Below are 22,758 nucleotides of genomic sequence, written 5' to 3'. Positions count from 1 at the left end.
AGCCGAGGACCGTGAATTTTGGTAGGATAAAGTCCTCCAGGTGCTTAGATCAGTGGAAGGCTATAATTGCCAACCCACCTGGAGAAGACGCATTTTTTACGTCAACCTTGATGCGTGGATGGCATTTTGCAACACCCTCCCTTCTGAGAGAAACGACCCTACTTTCATGCCATATCCTCGAAGGGTAGGGTCCGTCCATCCACGGCAGGTTCGACTTTTCCATTATCTATAATGCCAATAGCATCTCCCATAGGGACACCCTTCTCTTCACCCTCCCTGATTTGTACAGCTCTATAGATAGATTTCTTAGCGAGTTCACGTCTTGTCCTGACCCCGCCTTCATAACCATTTGTAATTATCTTAGACTAATTAGGATCCTAGTCCACCAAGAGCCCGCACCTCAAGAACGCCACCTCCCACCCCTCTAGCAGCACCACGACTCACGTCATGATGCGCACTTCTCTTTTGCCATCTTTCTGTGTTGCACTGCTCGAAGATATGAGCGACAACAAATTCACCCAGTGCAACCACCCCTTCCTTTCTACCACCACTCTCAAAACCCGCCTCAACCTCAAGGGCTACTTGTTGAGTCGTAGATTCCTTAACAAGGCCCCCCACCCTCCGCCATCCCCTACTCGCCATTCGGATGACGAGGAGTAAACTGCCGTCATGCCCTTGTATCACATGTCTCCATGTATACGCCTCTTTATGTTTATTATTTTTTATTTTATTTTTTAAGAGAAGAAGAAAAAGAAGAAAGAAGCACCACAATCACTGTACCTAGGGTTCTCCCTAGCCCCCTCCCCACTTCACACTTAGGGCACATCAAGGGTAGGACTTTCAGACATGTCACCCTAAGACTTGCACCACACCTCCAACGAAGCACGAACTGGGTCCTCAAGTGTGGGACGTTACCAAGGGCTTGCCCAAGGTTAGACCCATCTCCCAGTTCCACTGTCACGGGCACCACACACTACACGGCGAGACAGACACACCCCTTAGGGAGTGCACAACTTTTCTTGCAGGTTATGTTCGAGTTTTAAGAAATGGCTACCCGCGGAAGAGGATCACCCAGGGCATCCTTTAATGACCAAAACTTCTTTTCATGTGCCGGCATCCAGCCATCTGCCTGCTGTGCTGATGGCTACCATGATTGAACCAAGTCAAGGTAGAACTGCCATTGGCATAGATCTTGGAACCTCATCGTCCAATGATCCATGCCCAACGCCTCAAGATCTACGGATCGCTTATTGATTCCACAAGCCTGAAGACCTTCAACTCAAAGACAAGGATCTTCAATCAAAGCCACGGAATTTCAAGGCAAATAGCGTTCGGGGGGGTTTCTCCAGAATAAATCCCTACAATACCATCCTCCTAAGGGATTGCTTATTGCTTCAAGCGTTTCTGATACTCAAAAGACGACCGGCTACATAAGGGGCACCACAACAGTGTGAAAGATGCCGAGTATCTCCATGGAGCCTAAAGCACGTCGGAATCTTTCCTGGTCATCGTCCTTAAACTCCATCACCTATCATTCACCCAACCACATTGGAAGCAGTGTCACCCACCTACCTGTTCCACAGCAGCCGACCTAACTAGCCACTACGTCCCACCGCAGTGCCATGGGACTGGCACTTGGCTAGGAGGGGAGTAATGTTACCGTGTTTCCCGCAGCACAGAGGAGCGAAAAATAGAAAAAAAATGGAAATAGCAAAAAAGGCGCAGGATAAAAGCAGAAAAAGGCGCCTTGACCGGTAACCAATCCCTGAAAAATTTAAATGTTCGGGCACGACCCTCAAAAAGCCTCAGTGTCGGCCCGGACAACAAAAGAGAAAAAGGGCACACCATTAAAATGTGGGAGCGTCCCTGAATCTTTGTAAAAGAGTGCCAGGCTCGCTCCTGTGCAAAGTGTATGCATTAGTTGGGAATAGGATAAATTAGAATGGTGGGAAATGGGAAAAAGGGCCTAGGCTACGGTCGGCCATGTAAAAGAGGGAAAAGGGGATGACTGCCCAAAGACCAAAACGGATTTAGGGCTTTGTATATAAAGTTGAAAAGTGAATGAGAAGCTCATTCTTTGGTGTGTGGCAAAAAGAGTCTTCTTCTTCCTCTCTTCTTCTCTCCTTCTTGCTTGTGTGTGCTCTTGAGAGAGGGAGTGTGAGTGTGAGGGAGTGAGTGTGTGTGAGAGTGAGTGTGTGTGAGAGTGAGGGATCAAGAGGGTGAAGCTCTTCACCATCTCCTCTTCTCTTCTTCTCTTCTCTTCTCTTCTCCTCTCTTGTGCGCGCGGCTATGGAGGATGGAGCTTGGAGATGGAGGAGGCTTGAGGATGCTTGAGCTAGCATCAAGAATCGTGGAGCTACCGGAGTGCAAGGGAGAGGAGGGTACTCAATCAAGCATCAAGGTAAGCTCACTACACTCGTAGGATCGACGGCGCATCGGCTAGGTGAGAGATAGCTATTAGAGCTCACTTGGAATGCTTGAAACAATAAGCGGTCCGTGGGTCTTGGCGGTTGAGTGAAAGCTCCCACACCTTGCGCACATGTCATTAAAGGGAATGAAAATTTTTTCCCATTTGCAATATCTTTTGCCCCTTGACTATAATATCTTGATTCTTGTAATCATTGACTTTATGGGAGCAAGTAGACTCATAATTTGCATAAGAAGTCTGGCATTATACTTATGGGTAAGCCTTTGGCTCTTGTTCATTCTAATATTTGTGGATCTACACCCTACAAGTTATTAGGTGGCACGAAGTATTTTGTTACTTTCATTGATGATTACTCACATAAGGTCTAGGCATACCCCATAAAGCAAAAATCGAAAGTATTGGCTACTTTTCAGCTTTGGCTTGGTTTTGTTGAGAACTTGTCTAGGTATGTGTTGAAATACCTACGATCAAACAATAGAGAACTTGTCTAGGTATGTGTTGAAATACCTACTATTTGACAATGGAGGAGAGTATGTATCTAAAGCATTTGAAAAATTTTGTGATGAGAGGGATATTAAACATTAGTTGATTGCCTCATACACCCCACCCCATAATGGTAAGGCTGAGCACATGAACAGGACGATTCAGAACGAAGTTTGTAGTATGCTTAGCCAAGCAGGTTTATCACATCACTTTTGGGTTGAGGTAATTAATATTGTTGTACATTTGATTAATTAATCCCCATGCACTACTCTTGACTATCAAGTTGCAGAGGAGGTATGGTTTGAAAAACCCCCATCATTTGCTCCTTTGTGTGTTTTTGGTTGTGAGGCTTTCTGCCATGTTTCCAAAGACATGCACAATGTTGGATCATAAGTCCATAAAATACATCTTTCTTGGTTATAGGGATGCACATGAGATAGGCTATTGCCTCTGGGATTCACAAGCTCGAAAGGTCATTCACAGACATGATGTTGTTTTCCATGATGAGAAATGCATAAGCAACCTAAGCAAGTCGTTAAGGTACCACGCAAGGTGATATTTCAGGAGGAGCCTCCTGTTATTGTATAGATGGCTAGACAACCTACAACAGCTAATACTCCAATGACCCAATACCATGATATTATATAGGATGTATAGGCCCCATAGCCTGTTTTGAGATGATTTACTAGAGATAGGCATTAGCTTGATTGATTTGCACCTTTCATGGGTTACGTTATGGTGATAGATGTGTTGGTGAGTCTCTTACCTATGATGAGACCATGCACAAAGGTGACAATCACTCTTGGGAGAGGGCCATGTAGTAAGAGTATGACTCATTGCAAAAAAATCATATGTGGAATTTGGTTCCTTTGCTTCGTGAAAAGCGTGCTTTGCCATGCAGGTGGGTGTACAAGTTGAAGAGTACCCTTAGACGTTCCAAGCTAGCCTATGTTGCTAGATTGATTGCTAAGGGTTTTAATCAAGAGCACAATGTTGACTTCGATAAAGTCTTCTCTCCTGTAGTCAAGGTGGCTATCCTACACTTGGTTTTGGCTTTGGTTGTGCAACTAGATATGGACCTCTATCAAATAGATATCAAGACAAATTTCTTACATGGGGACTTGCATGATGAGATTTATATGCAGTAGTCTAAGGGCTTTGAAGAAGAGGGTAGAGAGCACCTAGTATGCAAGTTGAGAAAGAGCCTTTATGGCCTTAAGCACCTAGGGAATGGTACCACAAGTTCGATACTTTCATGCATTCATAGGGATATACATGTCATAATATGGATCCATGTTTATACATGAAGAAGGCTTGTGATGGCAGTCTTATGATTTTGGTAGTCTATGTCGATGATATATTGATTGCTAGGAGTGCTCATGATGATGATTTGCATGCCTTGAAAAGTTAGCTCAAGAAGAGCTTTGAGATTAAAGGCATGGGATAGGCCTCACATAACCTTGGGATGCACATTACATGTGATCGCTCTATGGGGCTCCTTTACTTGTCAAGAGGAGTATATACAAAAGGTCCTTAAGTGGTTACATATGCAAGATGTTAAGCCCATTGGTTGCCCTTTACCTTCTCATGTGAAGGTTAGTCAGGCCGATTGTCTGCACTCTGATGAGCAGAAGGTTGAGATGGCCAAGATCCCTTATGCATCTTCTGTGGGTAGTTTGATGTATGCTATGATAGCCACTCATTCTCATATAGCATTTGTAATGGGAGTTGTGGTACGCTATATGGTTACATTTAGCTGATGGAATTGGGATGCCATGAAGGGTATGATGCAATATCTTAAGAGCACTACAAATATGTACATATGTTATGGTGGCCAAGATACATGAGACAGGGGGTACTTGCTTTGATTATGCACGACATGTAGACAGTAGGAAGTCCATCTCTAGTTACGTCTTCACCTTTACTCGAGGTGCTATCTCTTGGATGTCCAGGGCGCAAAAATGCACGACCCTATCAACTACATAGGCAAAGTATGTTGCAACCAATGAGGTTTGCAAGGAGGCTCTTTGGTTAGGCTATTCAGTCATAGACCTTGGTATTATTGATGTGGTCCCTACATTGTATTTGGATTCTATGAGTGCTGTTGAGTTGGCCAAGAATTTGGTCTTCCATGTAAAGACAAAGCACATTGAGATGTATCACCACTTTATCAAAGAGGTTGTTGAGGACAAGTCCATCAAGCTTCTCAAGATTTCAACTAACCAAAATCTTGTAGATCTGCTCACTAAAAGTCTCTTACCAGAATGTTTTGCCTTCCTTAAGGAAGCTTATGGATGTTGGATGAGATATCATCTTTTCTCATCCTATTGTACTTTATGTACATTTGTGCTTTGTCACTTTTTTCTTATTCTCTCCTCACTAGGGACACATTCCCCTTTCAGTGGAAGGTTGTTGGGGGTGTAGTTGTCTGCACCTACACTGCTTATGTATTACTACACTGATAGTACCCGCATTCCTATACATTGTAGGTAGTAGGTGCCCATCACTATCACTTTATTCTTTATTCTTTCAATGACTACTAGAATAAGGGAGGCTAGTCACACATTGTGACCATTGAACTTCCTAAATCTTGAGTCCCTCTCTCTTGCTCTCTTGCTCCATCTAGCATAGCTCACACCTCCAATGCTTTTGTCTTCCCTTCAAATAGTATATACCAACTCCTTTGATAGGATAAGAGGAGTTATTGGTACACCACAGTATTTCCCTTAGGGACATGCTCAAGGAATGTGAACAAACTATGTAGAGAAGTAATATGATTTGTGGCACCATTGTCATGTCTTGCACCAACCTCTTTCTTCTTAGCCTCTTTTGCAGTAGCCAATTTAGGACAGTCCTTTATGACACGATCTTTTGCCTTGCAAAACATGTAAAACATTTGACTTTCTTTTCTTTTCTCATACTTATCAGCCTTCGTTTTCTAAGCAGCATTTGCAAATTTCTACTTACTAGCAGAAAAGAAAGCTTTTCCTTTACCTTTTTGACTAGCCACAAAAGCTTGATTTGCAACACACGTAATGTACCTATTTTGATACAATGTTCGTCTTGCAACAAAACAAAAACCAACTCATCAAATGACAAAGCATTCAGATTGTCTTTTATCATCAAATGAAGAGTAGATATCCATGGCAATCAACTACTCATTAAGATCTTTAATCTTTGTTTAAAAAATATCCATGGAGTCACCTTCATCCATATGTTCACTTTCTAACTACTTGTATGTTTAACAAACAATATAATCAAATCATGAGCCTCTCCATCTCTTTCATCCCAATGAACCTACTCAAGAGTAGGTGGTGGTGGTGCTTTAGCATCAACTAGAGCAAAACCTGAAAACCTAGCCTAAGCAATATATGGCAGTAGTGTAAACAAAGGTCAAATTGAAATCGAAAAAAAATATGATACACTTAGCCCGTATGGGTTGTCCCACAATATTTGTGGACCTGTGAATGCTTGTCAAATCTATCTAAGGAAATCAAGTGGAGGGTTTTGATGACTTTGCCCAAGAGGTCAAAGCCTGCTTTGATACCAATTGTTGGAGTTAGGGTTGCATGAATGCAAGTGCATAGCTTGGAGAAGAATAAGCTTGAGAGGTATCAAGAGAGAAGAGTTACAAGTCTAAGTGTGCCCTAAAAGTGAATAGGCATATATATAAGGACTTGGGAAAAAACCTTCTAAAGAGGGGAAAAAAGTGCCCCAATGGTCCAATGTGTTCACACACATCACTACCAAAACATAGTAACATATAATCTCTTGGCTTATCCTAATACAATCAATACACAATCATTAATTGACTCGCCATTCATCTAGATCATGGACTTCTTTTTGGTGATTTTTATAAGATTAAATTACCTAGTCAACAGACCAACATGGCTATTATTCACCAGCTAGTACTTAACTTAATAAGATTCATGAGTAGGTGCTAATTTTGTTGTCTTATTTCTAGGTGGAACCCTTTTAAAATATTCTAGGTTAATCTCTAGGGTTGATATTTTTGTGCTACGGGCGATTAACATGTGAACCAATGTGCAAACACATTCTAGGTTTAAGCTAATGCCTACATCAAAGGCACATCACAATTGGATTGAAAACTAGAATTGACTATGCAATGGAATCTTACAAAAAGTAGAATGTATAATGTATTGAGGGATATAGGCTTGGACCATTATAAGTATTCATTCATTTGGTGGTTTCTTTAATATATGAGCAAGTTAATATAAATTGGTATAGTGAAACAAATCTTTCTTAATGTTGCTTCTTTTATTCATTTGTTCGATTTTTGAAAAGCATCTGAAGTTATCAATTCATCAAGATGTGCATGCAAGGTCAACACACCACAGAAACTATGTACTATCTTTGGTTATCCTATAATATTTGTCTATTTTAATATAATTGTGATCTATTGGTGATACTTAGTTATCCAAATATGCTTAGATTCTCTAGATCTTTAGTCTCTTATGAGACACCCTAATGTTAAAAAAATAGGTCAAGGTATAAGAATACTTAGTTTAGCCCAAGCATGTTAGGACTTTCAAGATCCTTAATCTTTTGGTGGTGACATGGGTCAAGTGTATTGTTTGAGAAAATGATCGCTAGAACTTTTAATGTTTCAAATGTTCAAAAAGTTGTGAAGTAAGATGGGTCAAATGGATCAAATTTGAGAAAATAATCGACACTTCTATCATTCAAAGGGTGTATATAGCCATAAGCTTCTATCAATACATTAGTTATGTGACCCTAGGAATTTTGAAAAGCTCCAACAATGATGAGACACCTTGATGTTAAAAAATTAGGTCAAGGCATGAGAATGCTTAGTGCATCTAAAGCATGTTAGGACTTTCAAGATCCTTAATCTTTGGGTGGTAACATGGGTCTAATGTATTATTTGAGAAATTTATTGCTAGAACTTTTAACATCTCAAATGTTCAAAAAATTGTGAAGTAAGATGGGTCAAATGGATCAATTTTTAGAAACAATAATTGGCACTTCAATTATTCAAAGGGTGTATATACAGCCATAAGCTTCTATTTATGCATTGGTTATGTCACCCTAAGAATGTTGAATAAATCCAGCATTTGCTCTATTGAGTGGACATTAAGCATCACTTTAAGGAAACTCTATTATTTCAAGCGTGAAAGACTTACAAATTTGGCATACTCAATCTTCCACACAAATTCAAGGCAGACATTCATATAACAAGACATACAAACATGGATATGCAAGTTTTTCATATTTAGTGATGAAAAATAACATCGCCTAAAAATTTACAGCCACATATCTCAAGGAATATTCCATGGTTTAGTTTAGCTATACTAATTGACTTTATGCTTGTGCCTATAATGACACTTTAAAGAACTTAAAGACCATACAAAGGAGTAGAATGATTTTACTAAGCCATAGAAGATGGTAAGACATGTCACTTCTTAGCTTCTTACAAAGCCTACGTCCACATCACTTGAAAAAATAAAGTATTTCATTCTTGCCCCACCTCCTTCTTTATATAGAGAATCAATGTTATGGATAGGTGGGGCTAATAGCATTCTTAAACCTATTTCATAGAACCAACATGAAACATGGAAAGTAAGAAGTTGTGATTAGGTTCCCTCCATCCACTTGTTAAAACAATAAAGTCAATTCAAGGATATTGAAGTTACCATATAAAATCTCATTTATGAACGAAACTAAGCATACTCCTACACTTAAAGATCATTGAGCAGTTAAGACTTAATTTAATGCATGCCATTTTCAACACTTTCTATTGAGTTGGGGCATTGATTGGTCACCCAAAAGTCATATTTAAGGATGAAGACATCACGGAACCATTCACTGAGAGGATTTAAACCCAAACCACATGTTACTCACACAACCACCCCTCTAATTGAGTTGCTACTTGTTGGCAAAACTTAAGACTTGAATGACTAATGGAAAATGGACTAATCTTGCTAAAAGTAAGATCGAAAACTAAAGATGTAATGAAAAACACATGTAGTGTTTATCTTGTCAAAAGGTCCACATCTCTAATGTGTCATTGAAACTTACTCTTAAAAAATTAAGAGGGTTGTTGCTTTACATGTGTATATCTTATAGTAGAACACCATAACCAATGGGAAAGAAAGTGTACTGGCCAAAATACCAATTTGGTTGATTCAACATATGAGTCGCCCAGTAGAATGTAGGTTGGAAAGAATGTAAATGTTTGTGTGATCATACTTGGTAGACAAAGTTTAGGCTATACATGAGGAAGGAACATTTCTTGTGATTGACTTTGAGAACTTCCACTTCTCCAATAATGTAGTGTAGAATGAGTAGCTAGATTATAATTGTTGAACAAGATGTCAACAATGTAATGCAACACTCAAGAAATAGTAGAGTTTATTTAAAAATGGAAGTCCAAAAGCATGTTTATTTCAAAGCAACATAATCAGGCAATAAGCACTTGTGAAGTTGAGCATTACTTGTAAATAGGGGTTAATCTTGTACAATAAGTGAGCTAGTGGTTCTTACTTCAAAGAGACTTTAGATTATACTTGCTCTTTGCATTGAATAAGAAGGCACTTTGAATAATATTTCAAATGCCAAAAAGAGGATAGCTACCATCTTTATAATGTTGGCTTTTCATGTTGCCCCTTTTGTTTTGATGCTCTTTTTTTAATAGAAAGATGCTTCATCCTCAAGGGAATATGAATAAACAAGCAAGACCCACCACTAAAAGTCCACAACCTTGTGGTCATACTCATGTTGACACTTGAACACTCATCCATTCAAAACCAAAGAATGCTCACTTCAAACTTTAGTAGAGAATGTAGTAGAGGTCACCTTTATGAGTCCATGTGGTGGTCCCTACTTGAAGGAAATCCCTTGTCCCACTTTTAGAATTGATTAAGTAAGGGTTTGCTAATTGAGAAAAAGAAAGATGCCTTATCATAATTAAATATAAATGACACCTATGCTTAGCTTATCATAGTCAAGCTCATTATGACATGTACAAAAATAACCATGTTAGTGCATTGCCCTTTCCCCGAAAAATATCAAATTTCCTAACTCCACATGGAGCTTTCTCTTGAAGCATGGTGGCATGAAACCTTTTGCAACTATATTGGATGGTTCTTCTTTCCAGAGGCTAAGAGCGAGACACAATTGAGCGGATGAACTTTGAACTAAGTGCTTGCATTTCTAAGGTATTATTAATGAGCACATATAATGAAGGAGGTTACTTCTTGCACCATTTACGATATGATTTAAAGGCCCTTGATTGTTCTCTTTATCATGCATGTTACAATCCTTGTGTAGTATAGTCATGATAAGCTTTTTTTAAACTTGTTATGAAGATTACACCTAATTTGTATGAAATATATATATTTTTATCCAAAAATTTAAAACTTATCAATTGCACATTAAATGGAGAAGCAAGTTGTAAAATTTGGCAAAAGACATTAGGCATGCACTAGATCGAATTATGCTATTTCATGTTAAATGGAAAGAAGAGGATTACCTTATTTAAAGAAGGTAAGCATTAGTTTAAGCTACGCAATTTGTAGTCAAAGTGCATCCTTTACCAATCATAGTCCATTGTTGCATTATAAATTATTAATTTAGAACCTTCTACCTTGACTTTATCTTAGTGGTTCACCAATCTAACTACATTGATTCATTATGAAATTTAAGTTATGTGAAAAGTGTGAAGCACCAAATGACATTCTTTTTTGTGTAAAGGAAAAATGAAAAATCTAATCATCCTCAAAGTTGAATCCTTGTATTGGGATCAATGGGCCCAAACATGCCAATTTCCATGTAGAAGTAACATTCTAATCTTGTCTTGTTTAGATTAGTGAAATAGCTTCCTTGGGGTTTTTAGTTGTTTCATATCATAAACCCTTAGAAGTAACAATGTGATCTTGTCTTATTTAGGTTAGTATAATAACTTCTTGGAGAAATATATAGGTTTTTGGTTATTTGATATCAAGTTCAAGGGATTCCTTGAATGCTATAGAAGAAAAGATAACTTTCACAAATTATGAATTTTGGAGAAGATAAATTCAATAGCATTTCATTTGAGAAAAGTTAATACACCAATGATGGTAGTACATAGCTAGTTAAGGTTAAAATGTAGCGTGAAGAGCTAACAAATGTACTTAATCAACACCAACATTGGTTGAATTGATTGAAGGAAGTTGCATTCAATAAATACGTAGATTGGTGTGCTTCTACATGGAATAAAATGTTCTTTGGGCTAATGTGATGATTTAAGCATGATGTTCTAAGAAATGACTTGGACAATACCACATTGATCGATTAAAATTGGGCACAACAACATGTAGATTGGGGTATTTCCATGTGGAATAATTTATTCTTTGGACTATTGGGATAATTAAAGCAAGAACCACATTCTAATTTCGGACCAATAGTAGTTTGTATAGGTCTTCTCTATAGGTTAGTCATGTACTTTGGTGTGAAGAGTTTAGTTTTGGTGCAAGCAAGTTGCCCCTTTAAAGAGTGTAACTTGTATGATTAGTAAGGCTGCATAGGTTAGTTATGTACTTCGATGTGAATAGTGTAATTTTGGAGTATACAATTGTCTCTTTAAAAGGTGTATTTAGATTATGGTCTCTTAAGGAGCCAAGGCTAGTAGGCCAAGGGAAGAATGCCTTTAATGTAACACTTACCAAATGCCAAGGCCATAAGTTACATATAAGGATGCAAATGAAGTAATTAGCATTAGCATCAATAATACAATATGTCGATTGAAGAGTAAAAATGTTTGTTTCATGACCCAATGTTAGTGAAGTTAAAAAACTAAAAATGTGGGGTAGAAAGAAAAGACAAAAACAAGTGAGAAAAGAGAAAGCAAAGTCTTGCATCAATTATCTTTTGATTGAGGAGTTCTTTTGGTTCTAATCCCTCAAAAGGAAGCTTGTTGATTGATCATTGGTTTTGATCAACAAATCATGTTCAAATGCATGAATCTAGTGAAGCTCAAAGGTCATGTTATCATTTTTATGCTAGATTTGGATTTTCCTAACCAAAGGGCACTTGTATATGTCTTGATTGGGATGAGGAAGTTCAAGCCTAGAAAGGGGTGCTAATGTGTTGGGAAAGGACTTAGATATATTTGGTCATACTTGAGATATTAAATCTATGGTAAAAGACTTATTTGTTCTCATCTCTTGACAAATTTTCCAACCTCTTGGGTTCTTGGGGTAATAAGTGCTTAGAGGGGTCCATTTGCATGGATACACTAAATTACATAAAGTATATATGTTATGTGATGCATTTATACAAAATAGGTTGGCATATGGCATACGTTATATAGTATTAATTATACATGTCATGTGATGCATTTATACAAAATAGGTTGGCATATGGCATACGTTATATAGTATTAATTATACATGTTATGTGATGCATTTATACAAAATAGGTTGGCATACATTATATAGTATTAATCAACTTTTACTCATGAATATAATGCTCCTTTCCTTAGTATTATATGTTATGTGATGCATTTATACAAAATTGATCGTCATATGTTATATAGTATTAATCAAACTTTTACTCATGAATGTAATGCTCTTTTCCTTAGCATTTTTCACCTTTCATATTAGGCTACATACATCCCATGTGATTCGTACATTGCCAACTTTCTTTGTGGCCAACACCCAAAATGTAACCTAATGATACATAACATGGATTTGCATGCTTCTTAAAAGGTGGTGCAACACTCCAAAATTAAGATTTTACCTCTAGGATCAAGTAATAAAACTATGTAACATTTATATACACTCAAAACGGGACATGGTTTGCATTATTCTTGATCATGATATAGTATTTATTGGTTTTTCAATAGTTTGCAAAAGCTTTTTAGTTTGTTATATTTGAAGTTTACACTTGTATTTGCTCTCAAAAACCTAAAAGGGCCCATTTAGATTTGGCTTTGGCATTAGAGGTATAAGGGTAGTGGGGTTGAGCTTGGGTAGCTTGGCAACACTCCTTCAAGGTTCATGGCACCAGGGAACAACTATCCTTTGCCCCTTAGTATGTGGGTGTTTTGTGAGAAGCCTAGGCAATCGAGCTTTATGCCTCTTGTGCAAGCCAGGATAACCCATGGGGTTGAGGCAAGCCATGGAGCTAGGGAAGTGAGCCACGAGACTTGGGATGGTCTGTGATGCGAGGTCACCCAGGATTTATATAGGATGAAGTTTGTTTCTCAAGATGTTCATGAGAAGTTAGTTATTAAGTAAGTGAAAAGGATACATATACAAAGGTATGATTTGGAACTCAACCCATACTAGAGCCTTTCATACTTTACAACACCCAATGAACCCATTGCTGAGCTTTGCTTGAACAAAGTGAAGAGAGAGCTTTTAAGTATCCATCTCACTTTCACTACTGCTTTAGGGGTCTTAGGGTATTGAATAATTAACTTTATTACCATGCTTTTGCCATAACAAATGGGAGTTGCAATAGTGGTCAAATGACAAAAATGAAGCTCTAATGGGAAAATTGGTAAGATCTTAATACACCAATTGTTAGTGGTCCAAGTTCTTATTACGACTTTTAGGACAACCAAGTGCCTTGGCTATGGATTTGCCGGATGCCTTGATTTTATGTTATTGGACCTCTTCAAATTGGAAATTCTAAGAGAGAAGGCGGCTTGAGAGAAGAGTAAAGATCACATGTTATCCATTGTGGTTGAAAACAAGAGTACTACTTTGAAATGTCCTCTAAGCATAGTTGTGGCTTGAAAGACATGCTATAGGGTAGTCCGTGCTGAGGACGGCGGCTAATTTTATTGTTGGTAATGTGCGTATAGACCATGTAACTTGTGCTCACATGTTGGATGTGAAGCAAAAGTGGGGGCCAAAAAAGTCTAAAGCTCCTTTATCATGTGGGTTTGGCCATTGGGCAAGGAGCAATGCTAAGCTCTAGGGCTCTCACTTTAGTGCATAAGGTATGGGATTGATTATCTTACCTGTAGTTTTAATTGTCAATGAGGACTAAGGGGATCTGCCGTTATGCAGGGGGGGACGCCCCGGGGGGGGTCGTCTGGGACGGGGGGGGACCGTGGCGAGGTGAACAATGGATAATCCGATGGACATGCCTTGCACAGACATAAAAGCAAGAAGAAGAAGAAGACGACCACGACTTATATAAAGGAGGAGGAGGAGACTTAGAAAAAGGATGAAGCAGGAGACAGGTGTTGTCTGTGTGTGAGGTCACCATCTGGACTCCTCCCTTTTGCCATTGGTGTTGTCTGTGTGTGAGAAGAACGTGCCAAGCACACACAGGGTTGCAGCCACACCCTCCCTTTTGAATCTCCTGAGTCATTATGCATTTTTTTGGTTCTTCTTTTGTAATTCTGCCATTTATATTTTTTGGCTTGGTTGGGATTGATGAATGACAGGTCACAGGGCCAGGGCCTTTTAACAAGAGGGAAAACAGTCTACAAAGAAGAATGCTTGTTTACTATCACACACTGCCCCGAGTCCCCACAGTCCAGATGTGTGCAAGGCTGAAGCCTTAATCAGTGTGTTGAAAGAGGACGAGATAAATAGCCGCTTTGACTCAAAGACATCTTGGGAATAACCCTTCTCAAAAGCATCATCAGTCTGTTAATGTAGGTCAGCCCATCATCAACCCCACAGCTCCATTCCCACTGCTGCTAGCTCAGGCCATGGAGGATCAGAAGAAGATCAACAAGTCCTTGGTTTCTTCCAAATCCCTTGATGCCCATATCCGCCAGCTTGCTCCCGACAGAGTGTCTGAGGATGATAAGCTCATCGAGTACGATGCACTCCTGCTTGATCGGTTTCTTGATGTCCTGCAAGATCTGCACGGAGAAGACATGAAGGAAACGGTAATGTGCAATGTTGAATGCATGCCTGCAGGAGTTGTTTCACGACCACATCCTAATATCCAGGTGGTCTTGTCTGTTACAGGTCCAAAGATGCTATGAAATCGCAGGAGAATATAGCAATCCTGAGGGTCACTTTGACCCGGATAAGCTGGAAGAGTTATGTGATGTCCTCAATTGTCTTGACCCAGGCAATTCCATTGTTGTGTCGAGTTCATTTTCACACATGTTGAACTTGGGTAACTTGGCTGAGGAAGTGCAAATCGCACATCGAAGACGGTTGAAGAACAAAAGCGGGAACATTGGGGATGAGAATTGTGCTCTCACAGAGTCAGACATCGACGAGACTTTTAGAAGGCTTGTCTATGAGCTGAACAAATCTCCTAAGGAGATATTTGAGGCATTGAAGAATCAAACAGTTGACCTTGTTTTGACAGCTCATCCTACTCAATCTGTTCGACGATCACTGCTTCAGAAACATGGACGGTATGCTGTTTGGATTGAATTAGTTTATCATTTCTCTTAATTATGGTAGGGTAATCTCATGCGCACTTGTTTTTGATATTTTTGTCGGTAACATAATGTTCTTCTCTGTAAGCTTCAAATTTCCTCTATCTTATAGCTCCTCTAAATTGATATGCAAACCCGTTTCTTTCTGTTCAAGCCTGACTGTGCCCATTTGGTATATGCCAGTTAAGGAGAAAAAAAAAAATCAAGCTGCAGTGAATGTGAAGAAAATACTTGTTGCTGTTAGTCAAATATACATTTGTAGCTGTTTTGTTACTGGTTTTGTTGAACTTGATCACAATTTAGTAACTTGGTCAGAGGGGGCTCCTAAGAAGTGCTAGTGCTGCTACCATGGGATTGAATCTTTTGACAAGAGCCATGATGGATGTGGAAGGAACTACAATCTTAGGAAGGACTGGTTATGAGCCCGCTATGGTACCAGTATGGGATCATGCAAAAGTGTTTTGTCTTTTATTTCTTATCAATGTGGAGGCGTAACATATTATATGTACTTAGTATTTGACCCCAATGGAAGGTTATGCTCAAGTCAATTGAGCAGATGAGCCCTTACAGTCAATATTGGTCTGTTCTCTAGGTTAAATTTGGGTATGCTTTAGCTTCTTATTGCGCTTCTTTTGAATGCACACACCTGTAATTTTGTATCTCATAAAGCCTCTGTAGTCCATGAAAGCATGATTTTGGCCACATATAGGATGCGGATCTGGGTTTTATAAATATAAGGGCTTCTGTTAATGCAGGCAGGTGGGCTACTTCTGTCTTTTACTATGGGAAAGTGGGTGATTATGCCTGTGGTTTGAGCCTAGATTTATCTAGTTGCATTTACACATAATCATGCATGTATTAAGAAAATAGAAACAACTCATAATTTAGGGTCAATGATTCACTTTGTGTTCTTCTGTGAAGCTTCATGGGCTTCCATTTGCAGTATTTTGCAGGGTCCTGATGTAAATTTTGAACCTGCTTTTTTTTAATGGGTGGGGGTGTCAGAATTCGGACTTGCTTATCCCAATTATACCAGCCAGGCATTACTCCAGATGAAAAACGGGAGCTTGATGAAGCATTGCAGAGAGAAGTAAGATTGTGCTGGCTTTGCAGTGGATCAAATCATGCTTTTGAAAACATGTAAAATTTTAAGAACAATTGTTTTTCAACCAGTTCATTTCATGCTGACATGCCTTTTTAGATTCATGCTGCGTTTCGAACAGATGAAATAAAACGGACTCCTCCTGCTCCACAAGATGAAATGCGAGCTGGGATGAGCTATTTTCATGAAACTATCTGGAAGGGCTTGCCAAAGTTTCTTCGACGTGTGGATACTGCACTCAGCAATATTGGCGTTGATGAGAGGTTGCCCTACAATGTGCCTCTCATACAGTTCTCATCTTGGATGGGAGGTGACAGGGATGGTATGTTACCAGTTTGTCTGGGCAATTTTCATCCTTGTTGGCTTCTGCATCTAGAATGTGGGAAGGCTTGTGTCATCCTAGAACGGGCTCTCCATTCTTAGCATAGAAATGCGATTTTTATAACTCATGTCATAACTTAATTTGTCTTCATTTTTTAGGTAATCCTCGAGTAACACCAGAAGTCACACGAGATGTATGTTTGTTGGCAAGGTTTATGGCATCAAATCTTTATTTCTCACAGATAGAAGATTTGATGTTTGAGGTAAGCTGGAATGTTACAAGTCACATTTATGAACTTCCTGCTGTGTGAAAGATGCATTCTTGATTACTCTGTGTTTATCTTACTAATCTGCATAGGCATGGAATGAACTGTCGCTCTTCTAGATATGTTCTTGTGTTTCAGATCTGTTCTGGCAAGATATTTTGATAGAAAAAGGTGCAAGCCCAACTAGTAGCCTCTGTTGGGTATATTGATCTGTCTGAATTTCCAGGTTCCTGTCAGTTTTTGTATTTCTGTATGGCTGCTGTAGTTGTTGCCTCCTTTATCTTCTGGTGTAGTATGGTGCTGTAATCTTGTTTGTAGACATATGAGGGTGACATATAGTTTTCTGAGAGATGTTAAAGAAAAAGATTTCCATGCGGGTTTAAGTCACGTGATAGTAGAGAGATTAAGTACAATGGCTGAAATAAGTCCCAGGTTGTCTCTGAAGCTGCTGCCACTGCTGGAAATAGAAGTAGTTGAACGAAGATGGGAAATATGATAGTTTTGATGCATGAAGAAACCGTTGATAACCCTAGATCAAAGGCTTCTGGTTATATGTACAAAGATTGAGGACAAGCTTCTCGTGAATCCAGCAACGGTCAGTTTCTTCTTTCAACTGACTTCTTTGCTTATGTCTTGCTACAGTGGTTTATGGCTCAACAACCCATACAAAGCCTTGCCACAGAATCAAGCAGTTTTATCTCTTCCAGTGAATGTAGCTGTCTAACTGTAGGCATCTTCTAAGTGCCCTGTATATTGTATTATGATTAACAGTTAGAATATTTGCATAGTTTTGTGGCTACCTTTTTCAAGGAAATTGAAAGAATGAATGATTGAGGCTGAAAATAACAATTATTCGGAAAAGTATTACAACCATAGGCGTATAAAAAAAAAATGTAGACAGACTGAGGGTTGAAGATGGGAAAAACATCCCTTGGGAAAGAAATGTATTTCAGCTCAACCCAAGTGCCATAGGGCTAAGCTCAGTTACAATCAACCTAAGAGTGAAAAGAAGTATTACTCACCCTCATAGGTCATACAAAGATGTACAAACGTGGACACACTCACATGCAGATAGTTACTATGAAACAAATCAACTAGGTCTTTACAAACTGCAGAATAGGAGATGGAAAATTTCCATTTTTTCATGGTTGGTGTGTAATGATTGGCATGGTTTTTTTGATGATCTGGAAGTGGAAGAAGAGAAGTAGAAATGCATCAGAAGAGGTGCTGAAATTGTGTTTACAAATCTCATAGTTTGTAAAATATTATTGAGAGTAAGAGGGAAATTGATTGATTTGATGATGAAGAGGGATATGGCTTTGACCAATTGTGGGACAATCTTCAGCTGCTGTTCACAAGATTACAGCAAAGCAACTGGATGTAGAACAAGAGGGAGAGAGCTCTTTGTATAGGAAAAGTAGACTTAAGTGCCAAGAGGAATTGTGTGGTGATTGATAGTGAAACTTGGATTCCAATGGATGAAAACATGATTGCAAAAGATGTTTTGGGTTTCTTTAATGGGACCCACACTTATGACCATTCATTATTGGCCAACTCTAATGTACTGTTCTAGATATCTTGCAATTCAAAATGAAAACAAATTACTTCTTCTGTATGCACAATTTCAAACAAAAACAAAGTACTGTTTAAATACACAAAAGGATACAAGTTCTCCCTCTATTGAGTTGTGACACATCTAGTTGACAAATCAAGGCAATAGTTTTTGCTTAGAAATGTGGCAGTCATATACTCCAGTGTTTGGCGAAGAAGCACTTGTTTGAGACATGGGTGCAGTGTGATTAATAAACTGTAATGGCTCTCTGTAAAGCAGATGTGATACTCGAACATTTGATTTTTCTTGGCAAACAAACACATCTCCAATTTATATGGGTGAGAACATGAATTAATCGACTCCAATTTCACCATAAAGCAGATTTTCCAATAATTCTGCTCAAAAGCTATCTACTAGTTGTGGATTATTTTCACACGTGAATTTCCTGTCATGTAAGTGGACATGCTATGTGTAACTTCATGATTCCAGTTCAATGAAAGGTGCTAAGTATGAGGAAATGTTCTTTGCATTTAATGCTGCTAATTGTGCTTTTTAAATGGTAAAAACTCAGTGTGAAAAAGTCGAATTGAAAAGGTTATGAACATGTTACTCTGGTCAATGTATGAAGAATCGTTCTATTCTCCTCCTTATCTGCTTTTCTCCTCCTCTTTGTGTCATGCATATCCCTTTTTTTGAGATGATATCAGGCATCCCCTTTGTTTGGCAAAGGGCATGGACAACAGTTCTTTGCTGGCAACACGTCAGTGTGTTGATGTGATTGCCAATGCAGTTGGATACATTCATCGTCTCTGTTTTCCATAATTCACTGATTCTGCAATTCTTTTTGACTTGATTAATTTGTGCCCTGCAGCTTTCTATGTGGCGCTGCAGTGATGAGCTCAGAGCAAGAGTTCAGCAGATAGAGGCATCCTATCGGAAAGATGCAAAGCACTACATGGGTAAGCCCATGTACATACTAGCGCTTGGAAACTGTAAGAGATGGCCATCACTGCATGGAAAGCGCTGGGCCCAGCCATGTTTCTACTGGGCTTTCCGTAGTGTTCGTAATGACATTGTAAAATATCAATGCTAATAAGAGGTCTTTTATTTGACAGAATTCTGGAAGCCCATTCCACCCAACGAACCTTTCCGAGTTGTCTTAGGGAATGTACGGGATAAACTATACAATACAAGGGAACGCATGCGTGAATTACTGGCATCTGGAAAGTCCGAGATAGCAGAGGAAGATACTTTTACATCAGTTGACCAGGTATGCTAAGCTTTTTCAGTAGCCAAATAACCACATGTATTACTTGCAAGGCCATATGTGTTAGCTCTGTAAGGAGCGCTAAACTTTCATCTTGATGCATTTTTTGCCGTTGCAATTCGCATTGACAGAAGTGTTACTGCCACTGTGGCCTGATATCATTGTTTTTGTGACACAATTGTAAGATTCTTGAGCCTTTGGAGGTGTGCTACCGGTCACTTTGTTCAACCGGTGATAAGTCAATTGCAGATGGTAGTCTTCTTGATTTCATGCGTCAGGTTTCATGCTTTGGTTTAAGCCTGGTGAAGCTAGATATTCGTCAGGAGTCTGACAGGCACACAGATGTGATTGATGCCATCACCACATACCTGGGCATGGGTTCATATAAAGAATGGTCAGAAGAGAAGCGACAGGAGTGGTTGTTGTCAGAATTGAGGGGGAAACGCCCTCTATTTGGCGCTGATCTGCCAAAAACTGATGAGGTGCGTGATGTCCTGGAGACATTTCACGTTATATCAGAGTTGCCGCCAGACTCCTTTGGTGCATACATTATTTCCATGGCTATGACTCCGTCTGATGTTTTAGCAGTGGAGCTACTTCAGCGAGAATGCAAAGTTGCTCACCCGTTAAGAGTTGTTCCCTTATTTGAGAAGCTTGCAGACTTGCAGTCAGCACCTGCTGCATTGTCACGCCTGTTTTCCATCGATTGGTACAGAAATCGCATAGATGGCAAGCAGGAAGTTATGATTGGCTATTCAGATTCAGGTAAGGATGCTGGCCGGCTTTCAGCAGCCTGGCAGCTGTTTAAAAGCCAAGAGGATCTCATCAAAGTTGCCAAGCAGTTTGGGGTCAAGCTGAATATATTCCATGGACGCGGTGGAACTGTGGGAAGAGGTGGTGGTCCCACTCATCTTGCTATTTTGTCTCAGCCCCCTGATACCATTCATGGCTCTCTACGAGTGACCATCCAGGGGGAAGTGATTGAACAATCATTTGGTGAAGAGCACTTGTGCTTCCGCACTTTGCAACGGTTTACTGCTGCTACACTGGAGCATGGGATGCATCCGCCTATCAAGCCCAAACCTGAGTGGCGGACATTGATGGATGAGATGGCTCTGGTATCAACTGAAGAATATCGGACTATAGTTTTCAAGGAACCGAGGTTTATGGAGTACTTCCACCTGGTAAGATTGTTTCCACATCTGGACCTTTGACATGGGAGAGTGTTTTTGCTGATGTGGTTTTGGGACTTGTATTTGAAGGCCTAACTCCAAGTCCTTTTCAGGCAACACCTGTACTTGAGTATGGTCGCATGAACATTGGGAGCAGACCATCAAAGAGAAAACCCAGTGGAGGCATTGAATCTTTGAGAGCGATTCCCTGGATTTTTGCATGGACACAAACTAGGTTTCACTTACCAGTTTGGTTAGGTTTTGGTGCAGCTTTTGCAGCGGTTTTAGAGAAGGATCCTCATAATCTAGAGGTGCTTCAAGAAATGTATAGAGAATGGCCTTTCTTTCGAGTAACACTTGATTTAGTTGAAATGGTGTTTGCCAAGGGAGATCCTCGAATTGCTGCGCTTTATGACAAACTTCTTGTAAGCAATGACTTGAAGTTTTTTGGTGATATTCTACTAACAAAATATGAACAGACCAAAGAGTTGCTACTGAAGGTAATTTTTTGCCATTCTTTTATGTATTTATCTTAGCCTTTGGAGAAATTTGATTCTAATGGATGGGGGTTTCTTTGGCTATAGGTCGCAGGCCATAAGGAGCTGCTTGAGGATAATCCCTATTTGAAACAGCGGTTGATACTGCGAGATCCATACATCACCACATTGAACATACAGCAGGCCTACACTTTGAAAAAGATGCGTGATGGGCATGTTCAACTAGGACCTGCAGTAATAAGGTCCCGGAGCTCTGCTGCCGAGCTAGTTTCTCTGAATACCACCAGTGAGTATGCCCCAGGCCTCGAGGATACAATGATTCTGACCATGAAGGGTATTGCTGCTGGAATGCAAAACACCGGCTGAGAGTATTGGAAATAATGGCAACTTGTCAGTTGACTTCTAATAAAACCAGTCAATCTCATCTCTAAGACATTGGTCCTTGGATTAATCATCATGACCAAGTTTCAGATGTGAAAGGAAGGATCTGATTCTGTAATAACAATGGAGTGCATGAAATTTAGTTCAGCTCTGAACTTGCAATTCATTAGTGCATGCCTCACTTTCTGTTCAGTGGCTTTAGCATTTTGCTGGCCACCAAGATGTGTGGATAAAGTTCTGTATTGATATGTTAGAGACGTTAAGCTTTTGCAGGTCTAAAGGGATGGTAAAATACATCAGGTTAAAGTCAAAATGTCAAGAGCTTGACATAGTAATGCGAGCCTAATAAGAGAGTTGTTTGTATGAAGGTTCCCCTACAATGTGCTCAAAGCATGTGTCTTTTAAATCTCAGATTGCAATGATAAACTGTATACTAGTAATTTATTCCTATATCATTGCTCCAAGTAGTATTAACTCTACTTGGTGGGTTAGAGGTGGCCACTTGTTATTAGCTTAATATAAGGTGCCCACATACTATTTACTCTAGCTTGGTGGGTTAGGGGTGCCTCACATGTTATTAGCTTAATATCTTAGGCTTCATAGGATAATGATATCGATCCCTTTTTTTGCACAAGATGTGCTGGTACAAACACCACTCTAAATTACTTGGAATTGGTTGTTTGATACAAAAAGTTCAAGTAATACAAAACTTTGTTGAAGCGTATAGCTCAATGCATTTACAAGTGTTTGTAATCATCTTTTATGGAAATAAGTCTCAAATAGGAAATGCATTACAAGAAAAGTAAAGGTAACACCATGGTGCCAGTTTGCATGCATGGTGCACCACCAAGTTTGGGATTAGAAAAGAACATTGGTTAAGGGTAGAAAATATTGGTGTAGGTTGCTTGCA

At 39.4% G+C, this 22,758-nt stretch overlaps 1 protein-coding gene across 2 annotated transcripts; it reads left to right on the top strand.

Moving 5' to 3' along the window:
* The first annotated feature begins 13,992 nt into the window (after window positions 1–13,992).
* LOC148028022 (phosphoenolpyruvate carboxylase-like) lies at window positions 13,993–22,012 on the top strand. 2 transcript variants are annotated; one of them, XM_087689706.1, is made up of 11 exons: window positions 13,993–14,215; window positions 14,331–14,783; window positions 14,866–15,266; window positions 16,296–16,380; window positions 16,492–16,714; window positions 16,873–16,976; window positions 19,403–19,490; window positions 19,647–19,801; window positions 19,984–20,982; window positions 21,084–21,470; window positions 21,555–22,012. In XM_087689706.1, the coding sequence occupies exons 2-11, from the start codon at window positions 14,601–14,603 to the stop codon at window positions 21,831–21,833; spliced, it is 2,904 nt and encodes a 967-aa protein (XP_087545832.1). In that variant the 5' UTR covers window positions 13,993–14,215; window positions 14,331–14,600; the 3' UTR covers window positions 21,834–22,012. The 2 variants fall into 2 exon arrangements, with proteins under 2 accessions (XP_087545832.1, XP_087545833.1); XM_087689707.1 differs by having other exon boundaries at window positions 13,996–14,141.
* Window positions 22,013–22,758: the final 746 nt, after the last annotated feature.

Source organism: Lygodium microphyllum, chromosome 12 (assembly GCF_053477565.2).
Source record: "Lygodium microphyllum isolate KBCC chromosome 12, Lygodium_microphyllum_v1.1.10, whole genome shotgun sequence".
NCBI lineage: Eukaryota > Viridiplantae > Streptophyta > Polypodiopsida > Schizaeales > Lygodiaceae > Lygodium > Lygodium microphyllum.
This window is presented reverse-complemented; position numbering and strand designations above follow the sequence as displayed.